Below are 13097 nucleotides of genomic sequence, written 5' to 3' on the forward strand. Positions count from 1 at the left end.
CTTGCCAACAAGGATTTCTCCACAAGTCATGTTTTGCTTGGGCATGCAAATCAATGTATAATTTTTATTTTAACTAGGTTGTGCTGAGCAACTTTAGCTACATCAGATACGTCAACATTTTAACATAACTGGTATAATGTTTCTGTATGCAGGCAGATGGTGCCAGGTGTTTAATCATGCCAAGGAAACGGGTCATAATAGGCTGTTAAACTGTCACTTATTTTAAAAACCAGTAACAGCGTCATGAGAGGGAGATTAGATGGATATAAATTGACAAGTGAGGCGCTAAATCTCGAACAAGCAGCCGGTGAACCCAGGTATTAGCTGCCCCTTTCTTAAATATGGATTGTTTCAGGAGTGAGATATTCTTAGGAACTGTCCTCAAAGGGACAACGATGCCATGGAGATTATCACCATGGCCACAAACTGCCTTTCATTTGGCTTTATTATAACTTGCATGTACGTTATTGAATACCTGCTTCAGAAATGTAAAACAGCACCTTATCTTGAGTCACAGAAGGAACAGCTGAACGCAGCGGATTACAACCAGAGTTCATTCTAATCTTTAATGCAACAGATGGCAAAATCTCAGGGCTTATGAGTTAATGTCAAAACAAGTTCAAGTTGTCTAAATAAAGAGCTGCAAAGGAGAGGTCACTCAGTTTATTATGTTGGTGTCATTTGATGGACACACTGAACTAGAATTAATTACCAAGATGTCAAGAAAAATGTTTTTCATAAATTGAATCGTTTATTGAAACGCTGTGGATTTTTTTTCATTGTGTGTTCATAAAAAAGCCAGTTGGAGCTTTGAAGCAGATTTTAAAAGAGCAAAACTGAACTAAGTCTGACATGTTTTATTAAAATAAGTCAGCATAACTACTGCGCTGTGTGATTTAACTGAAGCAGCGTTATAATGAATGTTATTTTACTTGTCAGTGATAGTTAAACCACAGCACCTGCCAATGTCACAGGTTCTTTTTTTTTCTCTTAAAGACACCAGATTGATGCCCATCATGTGAAGTTAAATGTTTTAGTGAAGTAATCTACTTCAAACCTAAGCAGATTTAGAGGGAAAATAATTTTTTTAAATTTTGGTACATTTGGATTCATTAATTGCATACTTTCATCAGTGATGAATAGATTGATCTTGATGGCTCTAAGTGTTACAGAAGTGTTACTGTAAGTGTTACTGTATTATAGACAGGTTTGTGGTACTTGCAGAAGGGGGTGTAAAAATTGTTTGGGAGCAGACAGCTTGTAGTTTCTTTCAAGTTTTCTCGCCTGTAATAATGATGACAACTGTAATGAACAGCCTGAAGCTGAGGCCTTAAGACCACTTTTTACATAATATTACTAATATCAGTTATTACTAGTATTTCATAGTATTATTTTCTTACAATACATTGTTATAGTATTATTATTATTTTTTATTATTACTATTTATGTAACAGATGTCGTATTGTTGTACCTCTCTTCTGACCTCCTGTGTCCATGTTGATGACAATGTGGAAAAAAACATGTAATCACATTTGGATTTATCATTCCAGAAGACTTGATGTCACTGGATTTTGGTCCAGTTCTTGTGTAATATGGAATACCTCATACCCTTCCACTGAGATTATTGTTAACGAGCTTTCAGTGCAGTAGCTCTCACATGCTGTGTCAAGCGCTTTTTCCTGTCACTTTACAACAAGACTGTCAGACACTGTTGATGTTCTGTATTTTTTTTTTCAGCTTGGAAAAAAGCCGGGCGCCCTCTTGTGGCTGCGGCCGTCCAGTACACACATAAACATCAACACTGCGCAAGAGTCTTCTCAGGCAAGAGCGCGTCTGGGTCTTTAGCTCGCGTGACCGACGGTTGTCATAGCAACTATAAACTAGTAGGCTAAAAGAGGTGCAGGATTTTCCCAGTTTTGGGCGCTCCTGTTTAAACTAAAACTACAACAAAGTTGATCAGAAACTAACAGAAACATGTCTGACGTAGGATCTGATGAGTTCGAGGATGAACAAAATAAACTCGGGGTGAGAGAATATAATTATCGTGTTAAGTGTGTTTGCTGCCGACGTTGAACTAAAGCTCTTTGTAAAAACCTCTTTTGTTTTTACCCGAGCAGGAGTATGAAGGAGGCAGAAACGAAGCTGGAGAAAGGCACGGATTCGGGAAAGCTATTCTGCCCAACGGAGACATTTATCAGGGAGACTATCAGAACGGGAGAAGACACGGACAGGTAGGACGTTTGAGCTGGAACCCTGCAGTCCAAAGCTAAGAACATTCTGCATGTATGTGTATATCAGTGCATAAAGACATTATCTTTTAGATATAGAAAAAGCTGCTAAATTAGATAACAGTGTGGACAGTGCGTGAGAACACGCCGAGCAGTTTCAAGCAGTTTTCTCTTACTGCTAATTACAATTTTATTTAAATATTTAGTCCCAAAGCATATTCTTCTTAATATTTAAGGCTTTTCGCTGATGCTACCCGGGTAAGGACTAATATATATTTATATATAACCGCTTTCTCCATAAGGGGACATATCGCTTCAAGAATGGGGCGAGATATGTAGGGAACTACCAGCAGAACATGAAACATGGACAGGGAACCTTCTACTATCCCGATGGGTCCAAATATGAAGGTATAGCAAATCTGCTTTACATGAGTGTCCTGTGTACTTCTACCAGTCAAAATTATTTTTTATGCAGTCCTGAGATAGTTTTTAAAGCCAGCTGAAGCTCTGATGTTGGTTTCAGTAAGCTAAACTCTTACCACTGCCTCTTCTGACTGCCAGGGTCGTGGGTTGAGGATATGAGACAAGGTCATGGTGTTTACACCTACCCCAACAAAGACACCTATGATGGAGAGTGGCTGCAAAATTTGAGGTATGTCACAAGAACTGCAATCTCAATTGCTATAACAACTTGTAATGGCAGAAGGAGTCAGGGTTTATATTAAGGCTGGCTTTATATTACAGCTTTTTATGTTTAAATAATTTACTTTGATTCAACAGTATTAATACTCTAGAGAGCAGGACTTTTTTTCATGTTGAAATGCAGTCCCAGAAATGCTGTAAGCATGCCACGTCTTTAACTTCTCAGATGTTTGAACTTTTTTGAACCAGCACCGACATGCTTTTACTTTGAAGTTAGTTGTAACTAGATATGTTAAAAGCTACTTGAATCTTTGCTGTTGTGTGATTTCCAGGCACGGACAGGGCATTTATCACTACCACGAAACCGGCTCTAAGTTCAAGGGCACTTGGGTGAACGGCAAGATGGAGTCAGCTGGAGAGTACCTCCATACTAACCACAGATTCATGGGCAACTTTATCAACAACTATGTAAGTTTTATTTTTATAACATTTTCATAAATTGGTCAATGATCAATCAAAATACTGAATATGTTTTAATGTAGCCTGTGCATGGTGTGAAAAGTGGCAATGGCCAAGATGATTATCATGATTACTGTGAACACTGTTAAGTTATGTGTGTGTTATTTGTCATCACTATTCATTGATTTTGGTGACAGAAATTTCTTTTATGACACCGCCCTCCTTATTCCCCTAAATTCAGTGCATCATTCATTCTATTTATTGCACCTGTGTGTATATTTATGTGAGGGGACAACATCATTTGTGCAGTAAGTTAACCATTTTCCTGGAGGCTTCATTAGTCACCGTGCTTAGTGGGGATTTCAGTGAGTCTTTTCCAAGCTGGAACACTTTAATGGACTTTCCTTTTTTATTGTACTCCTATTTAGCAGAATTGGATTAATATAAAACATAAACTACTACATAATGGTGCTGTAGCTACAGTGAATTATCTCCAGCTATCTGCATGATTTAACAGTTCTATAGAGTTTGAAGTATGTTTTAATGCAGAACATTTGTACTTTTACTTCAGTGAAAGTCTAATTTTACAGGAAGTATGTATACTGTAGCATTACTACTTTGATATAAGTAGAGGCTTTAGGATAGGTGCATCTTCCATAGAGCCATCAAGATCATGCCATTCATCACGTAATCAAAAGGTCAAAGGGTCATAAGAAGGACTTTTTAAGGAAGAACAAATGGTGTGGATAAGCCCATTTACTAGCCTTACTAGACAGATTTCCATTTTAAAACAACTCATTTTTCTGTTTTTAACCACAAAGACAGTTACATTACTTGGCTCCATTCTTGCCTTATGTACACCGTGTTTTGTTTTGTGCCTCACTGTTCCAAAATGACATAGATCGGTGTGTTCAGTGTCAATCAACAAAAACAACAATCAGTTCTTATATCATTGGGATCTGTGTCATTGTAAATGAGGAAGACTGTACCTCTCTCCCTTATTATCTTCGGTTTTAATTTTGTAGCCGCTTGGCCCGGGGAAGTACGTGTTTGACATCGGCTGTGAGCTGCATGGAGAATACCAGAAAGCAGAGCAGGTAATTCCACATCCACACAATTCACTTGAACAGAAACACAGTGATGTTAAATATTTACCCCCTTCCTGAGCTAGTATTTTTTTCACACTTTCAGATCATCGAACCAGTATCAGACAAAGCTAGCCCATGTACTAACAAAATGCATTTTTTTTAATGATTTCATTTATTAAGGGGAAAAAAGTCATGGGATAGATCATTAAGGTCAGCTAATCACAGCTACTGGTTGTTCTGAGACGCAGACTAAAGCACAGAGGAGACCAGGCCGTTGCTGTAGTTGCACGTACACTTTTGAACAGTCTGCCTCTTCAAATCAAGACCTCACCAACACTTCTTTAAATTGTCTTTAAAACCTGCTTGAAGACACATATTTACGTGCTTGCATTTAAATGTGACTTAGTTTTTGATACTTTACTTTCACTTTGTCTTTTGTTTGTCTTGCTCTGAGTTATTATTTTTAGTGATACAGAAATTTGGTCAGCCCTTATTGTTTTTAAATCTGCTTATAATCCAGTGGTTCCCAAAGTGTGGGGCCTGCCCCCTAGGGGGGGCGCAGAGCCATTGCAGGGGGGCGGATGATGAAAAAAAAAAAAAAAGAAAGCTTGGACACTGCTAGCATAATGGACAGATTTTGACGGGGCTCCCACACAAACGCAAAGCAGGAGATGAATCGCATCGCCAAATATGTTTCAAACCAACTTCCTTCAAGCCAAAGACTAGAAAATATGGTGAAGATATCTTCCTTTGGCTTCACCTGCACAGCGTGCCAAGGTAGGTCTCCCCTGCAAAATTAGTTTCCCTGCGTCGGGAGCACGCGCTGTGCTCTTCAAATCATGGACAAACAGTATCCCACATTCTTGATTTTTAGTTCACAAACACTTCTTGTAATAACTAACTACTCCTGACATTAAATGTCAGATTTGTGATTTGGAGAGCACAGCGCGTGCTTTGGACATGTTAGTAACATGTCCAAAATGTCAGGAGTAGTTAGTTATTACAAGAAGTGTTTGTGAACTAAAAATCAAGAATGTGGGATACTGTTTGTCCGTGATTTGAAGAGCACAGCGCGTGCTCCCGACGCAGGGATATAGGGGAGACCTACCTTGGCACTTGTGCAGGTGAAGCCAAAGGGAAGATATGCTTCACCATATTTTCCTGTCTTTGGCTTGGAAGAAAGTTGGTTTGGAAACATATTTGGCGATGCTTCATCTCCTGCTTTGCGTTTGTGTGGGAGCCCCGTCAAAAACCTGTCCACAGTGTCCAAGCGCTCTTTTTTTTTTTTCTTTTCATACCGCGCCCCCCCTGCAATGGCTCTGCGCCCCCCTAGGGGGCGGGCCCCACACTTTGGGAACCTCTGTCTTAGAGCATTTTCTATCTGTAGGATTCATCTTGTCCTCTCTCCAGTCTTTCCAGGACAGAGCTGAGGGTGAGTGGGATGGGTTGGCCTCTGCCACTGTTCTCAAGTGGATTCCCAAATGTGTCACAGGCCTAACAACAGGAATTCCTGGGAAAGAGACTTCAGGTGAAATTCAACAGTGATGTGCAAGCCGTGATTGTACAACTACAAAGTTGTAAAACTACTGTCTGATAGCAGAACCCCGTACAGAACGATCTTCTAGCAACCATAGAGATTTTGAATTTGAAAACACTGAAAATGTTCATTAAAAACTTTAAAAAATGTTCAGTAAAAGGATAACATTTAATAAGTAATTGTTTGTATATTTGTTTTAGGGTTGCACAATTAATCAAATTTTAATTTCGATAATGATTTTTGCATGGGCAAGCATGATTGATTGATATTTAAATGTATGCTTCACCAGTTAAAATGCAAAGCAAAAGCAAATCAGTTGCTTCCTAAATCAGTGCCGGACCACCCGCTTGTGCAAATCATAGTTTTTCCCTGCAGCTTTAAATTTCCTGGACTAATGTAGACGACTAACATTACCGGTATGTTAAAGAATTTAAAAATCACCAAAATTATGAGCACATTATGAGCCTGTGCCTCCAGGAGGATCACCTGGAACAGCCTCGTTGATTTTAATTTTGCATTAAGTTTCGGTATATATTTTTTTCTTGATGCAAATAAGGAAGACAAGTTTTATTTTGATGCAGATACAGATGTGAGCATGTGAAAGCAGTGCTATAAAATTAAATGAATAATTGGGACCAATAAAAATGAAGATGGCTTAACAAACCAAAGGGTGACATCATAAAGCATCAAGAACATAGGACCTTAGAATTGGAGGGGGTAATTTCATGTTTGTGACATTTCTGTTGTGATAAGCAGATCAAAACTAAACTAAGGGGGCAGCGGTGGGGGAAGGTGTATTGATCCGTTATGCTGTTTAGTAAAAAGTACTAATACCTCACTGAAAATACCTCACTGTTTGTAAAAGTCCTCAAATTGAGATTGTTTTAGCTTGATTTAAACTGACACGAAGGTTTGGCCATAAACCTCAATGAACTGAAACAATGCCGTAAAGAAGAGTGCTCTAGAAGTATTTCACAAAGATGCAAGAGACTAATTAAGTTATACAGAAATCACTTCCAGTTATTGCTGCTAAAAGGTGGTTTTACAAGCTGCTGAATCATGGGATGTATTTAATTTTTCACACTGCTTCTGTATTTTGGCGTACATTTGTTTAATAAACATTTACACTGTGTAATATATCATATGTTGTTGTTCATCTGAGGTAATATTTACTAAGGACTTCCTCATCTATATAGTTTTCAGAAGATTATTTCATTTTTTTATTAATCTTTTGAGTATACTTGCAGTTCTGCTGAAAGACAGAACTGTTCTGTCTAACATTTAAAAAAAAAAAAAGAATAAAAGTTTTTGTCTGTTGTCTTTGCTTTATACAATTTTAGATAAAACTTTCTCCTTCATTATAGTCTCATAGCTATGTGGAATTTGTTGAAAAAACAAAACAAAAAACTACTGTATAGCCTGTTAGAATAAATACCTGAGTGGAGGTAAGATGGAAAAGATGTTTTCGATTCATGAATGTCATTTATGACTGTCAATTTTAGCAAAATGATAAATGAAAGTTAGAGCAGATTTTTAAACATGCTGTGAACTCAAACACAATATTTTTTAATACATTAATAGAGACCTTTGTTGCAGGGGTAGCATAGGTAAATGAATGTTTATTTATATTCTCCACAAAATTAATACATTTGTCTTTAAATTTCTCTACAAATATAGAAAAAAAAAGGAAAATGTTAAAGTATTCTCACCTATGTAATAAAATATACAATTTATGACTAGTCTATAAAGCCAGTTTCCACATTTTCACTTCATGTGTGCTGCGATGAGTCAGTTTCGCTTGCAGCATTATTTCGAAGGATGCCGGAAGTTGTTTTGTTGCCGTCAGTTTCGGTTACGTGCTGGCTGCTGCGCTGTCATTCTAGACAACAGAGGAAATTCTGGCAGGCAGTCAGCATGTGAGGGGGTGGAGAGGATACCTGCGTGAAGTCGGTATTTTCATCTTCCTCGTTAGATATAAGGGGCGCACTCAAGCTAATCTGAAGATAACACCAAGAATGGACGACTGTCGCCAGCAAACGCTGCTGTTTACGTTCGGCGTGATAGCTGACATTCAGTACGCAGACATCGACGACGGCTTCAATTACACTCGGACTCGTAGGCGATACTACCGAAGCGGTCTCCAGCTCTTGAGAAATGCTCGGAAAAGTTGGTCGGAATCACGTGTCAAGCCAGCATTTATTCTCCAGCTGGGAGATATTATCGACGGCTTTAACAAGCCCAAGGCCGCCTCAGAGAGCGCGCTGAACACCGTGCTGAGAGAGCTGAGCTCCTGCCCCGCGGAGGTGTATCACGTATGGGGAAACCACGAGTTTTATAACTTCAGCAGGAGCGCGCTGCTGCGTTCAAAGCTCAACAGCACGCTCCACACTGACAGGAGCATGAGCACTGCCCCGGCCGGCTCGGGCATATATGCTTACAGTTTCAGCCCTTTCCCCGGGTTTACATTTGTTGTCCTGGATGCCTATGATGTGAGCCTGCTGGGCAGAGAGAAGGACAGTGAACAATATGTCGATGCTATGAATTTAATAAAGCAGTATAACAAAAATGAAGACCTCAACTGCCCTCCAGGTATGCTTTACTGATAATTACAATATTAATAATACAAAAGTAATTACATTAGCCCAGATATCAACACAATAGTTATTATTTTCTTGTTAAAACAAGAAAATCATATTTAAGATTCGAAAGAAGATATAAATGGATAGATATTCCTAAGTAATAGGAATATGCATGTAGTATAAAATGCAGTAATATGTATTTAGTCTATTTATCGCCTTACTTAAACAACTGACATTTCTCAAATGAAAATGTAATTTATACCAGTGAAGGTATCAGTAGGACAGTATGACGGTTATGTGTTTTAGTAGCATAATTTGTAAATGAGGGTCAAACGACAGAAAACAGGTTTTACGGATTTACACTTGTTACTGACTAAACTAGCTTGCGACCCACCAACTGAGTTGACTATGGTTTGTGTTTTTGTTTCAGCATTCAACAATCTCATGCAGAGATTCACAATGTTCAATGGTGGGTTCAGTAAGGACCAGCTGGACTGGTTAGACTCTCTTCTATCATCAGCTGATGAGAAACAAGAAAAAGTCACAATTGTCAGTAAGTAAAACTTTTAAATACGTTCACTGGACCAAGATTTGCCTTAATTTCTCACGGCATAGGTGTTGGTAGGGCTGCTCGATTATGGCAAAAATGATAATCATGATTATTTTCACTGAAATTGAGATCTCGATTATTTGACGATATTTATTTAACAATAACAATGTATTGAATAATGGCTTTAAAGATTGTCAAAAAATAATATAAAATAGTGTGCAAATACTGATTACAGTGCAAATGTTTGCAATATAAAAATAAATGAAAATGTAAACATCTATGTTTAGTGAACTTCAAAATACTGCACAATATTTGATCCACGTCTGACTCATGAACCCATAATGTTTCCACCAATGTTCCTCTAATTTTTCATGTGTCTGAGCGAACACACAAACTCCCTGAGCGTCCCTTGGACCACTGTGAGCGACATCAGACGTGTGCACTGTGGTCACGCCAGCATCTAATCCATCCAAGTTACATGGTTTATTAAAATAATCAAATTACAGCATTTACATTTATGTTAGACTACTTTTAATTAACTGCTTTAGCCCACTTACAATGAAAATTTAAAAATCCTGTTCATGACCTGTGTAGTATGTTAACACTATTGGAAGTAAAATAACTTGAACTCCAATTTTGAAAACACAACTTTCTTTTTTTTTTTTCATAAAGCTCTGACTTGTATTATGAGGGGATGAGTCTGTGGTCTGGGAGAGTCCTGTAACTCTCTGTCTGCCAAATACAGTATATAATGACCAATGTTGGGCAATTAATTATATAGTTACTACTTCAAAAAAGTAACTCAGTTTGGCAAACAACAAAGTTTTTGCAGCTATTTTTTTTTTAATGCAGCCAAGGCGTTTTTAAATAAACATTTCAAACTATTTACAGAACAATCAGCTGTTCTGCATCAAATCTGATGCCACACAAATTATTTGTGCCACTCCAAAAATAATTTCTGTCCACTATGAGATAAAGGAGAACAACAGCCTGATACCTGCAGGCCTGACAACAGGAGATGTATCACTGCTGTAACACCTGTAACATTCAGCAGCCGCCTCATTGTTCTGACACGCACTACAAAACTATTGACTACACTACACACTAACTACACACTAACTACACACTAACTACACAAGATTTGCGCTAAACGTCTCAAATCTCTCACATCTCAGAACACCGCCGTCGCTCCTAAAACTTCCCCCCGTTTCTTAACAACTAGATGCCACGTTGCCATATCATTTTTTGATTGGTCGACACGGTACTTTTTTCGACCAATAGGAAAGGGTGGGGGTTTTTTTGGTGTTGTTTTTGCTCACAGGCGGAGAGTGCTTTCGAGCGTTTTCCTTATAAAACGCCGTTTTTACCGTTTCTTCCCGTAGTAAATATAAACAACGATAGTATTCAGGAAGAAAACCAAACATTGCATATTTTTTTTTTTATCACAACTCTGGTTTTACGTGGCCTATCAACACAATTAAAAAACTGGTATAAAGTCCACACTTTTTCCGTCAATTGTTCCGTCTGTCCTGCTCACATCTCCAATGGTTGTCGACGTTGTCATTAACGTGGCTTCACTGCACATCAGCCACGCCGCTTTGCTCGCTAAAACACCGGTGTCGGCACATAAGGACGCTGTCATAGCCTGTCAACGATGTTGATTGGCTGCGTATATACGAATGTGAATCGCATTATTGGCTGGACTATAGGATAAGGTGGCATCGTTCTAATCCCATACAGGAGCAGCCAGTCACTTACTGACTAACACTGCAAAACAGAATTGTTAAAGTTTTAATTTTAATTTCAATTCAGGTTAGATTTTTTTTGTGCGCAACGCAGATTTTCTGTGCGCAGAGACCGTGCCAGCAGTGCGCAATTGCGCACGTGCGCAGCTTAGAGGGAACATTGGTTTCCACACCACTGAAGTCGTTTTACCTCTCTTTTCAACCAACGGCATTCTTTCTTCAGCAGCCATTATCCTCTCCTCTCCAAATAACTTCTGCTTAGCTTTCCGAGCTTTCCGAGCTTCCCTCGGGTCCTCTTAATTGTTGTGACGCGTGTTCGAAACGCAGAGAGTTGCGCTCGATTTGCCACACGGAGCAGCGCGAGGGAGGTGCTAATAATCGGCTCAGTCATTTTTAATGATCGTTGAAAACCCAGATCGTAATCGAGATTAAAATTCGATTAATTGAGCAGCCCTAGGTGTTGGAAACCTTCCCACGAGATTTCAGTCCATATCAAGATAAGAGCCTCATGCAGTTGCTGCAGCTTTGTCAGCAAAATAGCAAAATGTCTGTGATGGGACTCTCCTGTTCCACCACATCCCGAAAGAGCTATATCTGAGTGGCGTGCTCCACAAAGTAGTTTGAGATGATTTGAGCTTTGTGACATGGTGCATTATCTTGCATTATCTTTTACTGTCCAGTTTTAATGAGCTCATGCAAACTGGAGCCCTAGTTTCCTGCTCTTAGCAGGAGTGGTTCCTGGTGTGGTCTTCTGCTGCTGCAGTCAATTTCCCTGGTTCTAGGTTTGCAAACTGCATCCAGCACAGAACCAAGAGCATTATACTGCTAACAAAACACCAACCCTTTGCAAGCATCTGGACAAACAGCATGCTAACACAAAGGTAGCCAAGAACCCAAAGTGAATGTATGCTGATCCCAGCTCAGCCTGATCAGAGCCTGATCTTCAACATTTCAATGCTTCTAGTACAATTTAAAAGAACTCGTGTTTTTATTTTTCCCCCTTTATCCAGGTCACCTCCCCATCCACCCAGAGTGCACAGATAACATTTGCCTCGCATGGAACTTTGAAGAGCTCCTGGCCGTCATACGCTCTCACACCAGTGTGGTGTGTTACATGGCGGGACACGCCCACGACGGTGGATACTGCCAAGACGAAGATACAGGAGTGCACCACCTGACAGTTGATGGGGTGATTGAGACACCACCTGACAGCAATGCATTCGCCACAGTCTCTGTATACAGAGACAGGATGGAGCTGAAAGGATACGGGAGTATCACAGATCGAGTGTTTCTGTTTCCATCCAGACAAAATGACACATATGGTAATTAAAGAATCACAACTTTATCACTTCTGTCTTGAAAAAGAATTATTGAAGAATTATTTTTTCTGTGAGTTCAGTCCACAAGTTAGTTAGTGATACACGTAGGAACTAATTGGAACCAATAACATTCATCACGTAGATTTTTGAAAGTGTCCTTTTGTGTTTAATCACACCCGGACCTGTGATGGAACTGTTTGGATTTTGATAAATGTTCTTCAGACTGGGAACTTGAAGGATGTTTCTCTGAATAAGTGGGAATATTATGAGTACAACTTACACGAAGATAGTGTTCTCGCTGCTTTCCACTTTACAGCACTGAGCTTTTTAAGTTATTTTCAAATGGAAAAACAAATTAGGAACTATTTAAGGGATTGTAATATGATGTTATGAAAACAGCAGCATACTTTACAAATACAGTAGCTCAGATATTCTATTGACATTTATGTTGTCTTTTAATTTATGACAGCGTGTGAATGATAACACACCAAATTGGTGACAACACTTGATTGAAAGTGTTTGATTAAAGCTGTACGAAATAAAGTGAAAATAAAAATGTATCTATGCTCAGTGGATACATTCAATGCTACTGTTTCTTGCATTGTGTGATGTGTTCGAGTTAGTGGTAAATTAAAAAAATTGAGACATAAGGTATTCATCATGGGGTGGAGTTATATAAATATAATGATGTGATAGCAGGTTGCAGTGTATGGTATTTCCATATACGTTGTCGATTACCTATATTATTTAATCATCTCTTCCTGCACACTGAAAGCCTGAAGAGCCCGATGGTAGAACCAGTTCCATTGTGGAACAAGAGTGCCACCTAGGGGAAAAAACCTCCGACACTTTTATTGCAAAGCAAAGTTTTAATTTGTTTTTTGACTTGACTGCTGGTTCTACATATGCAGTTTTTTTACCCCTCAGATGTAAAAGGCTAAATCTACCCG

General features: G+C 38.9%; 2 protein-coding genes across 2 annotated transcripts; both read left to right on the top strand.

The window, feature by feature from the left end:
- The first annotated feature begins 1852 nt into the window (after positions 1-1852).
- rsph1 (radial spoke head component 1) lies at positions 1853-7098 on the top strand. Its single transcript, XM_031753369.2, has 7 exons — positions 1853-2025; positions 2118-2231; positions 2531-2636; positions 2790-2880; positions 3203-3338; positions 4355-4426; positions 5828-7098. Exons 1-7 carry the CDS (start codon positions 1975-1977, stop codon positions 5960-5962), a joined length of 705 nt encoding a protein of 234 aa, XP_031609229.1. The 5' UTR covers positions 1853-1974; the 3' UTR covers positions 5963-7098.
- A 475-nt stretch (positions 7099-7573) lies between these two features.
- On the top strand, positions 7574-12736 carry adprm (ADP-ribose/CDP-alcohol diphosphatase, manganese-dependent). Its single transcript, XM_031753332.2, has 3 exons — positions 7574-8543; positions 8964-9086; positions 11839-12736. The coding sequence occupies exons 1-3, from the start codon at positions 7970-7972 to the stop codon at positions 12156-12158; spliced, it is 1017 nt and encodes a 338-aa protein (XP_031609192.1). The 5' UTR covers positions 7574-7969; the 3' UTR covers positions 12159-12736.
- The last annotated feature ends 361 nt before the right edge of the window (positions 12737-13097 follow it).

This window comes from Oreochromis aureus, linkage group 8 (genome assembly GCF_013358895.1).
Source record: "Oreochromis aureus strain Israel breed Guangdong linkage group 8, ZZ_aureus, whole genome shotgun sequence".
NCBI classification, from domain to species: Eukaryota; Metazoa; Chordata; class Actinopteri; order Cichliformes; family Cichlidae; genus Oreochromis; species Oreochromis aureus.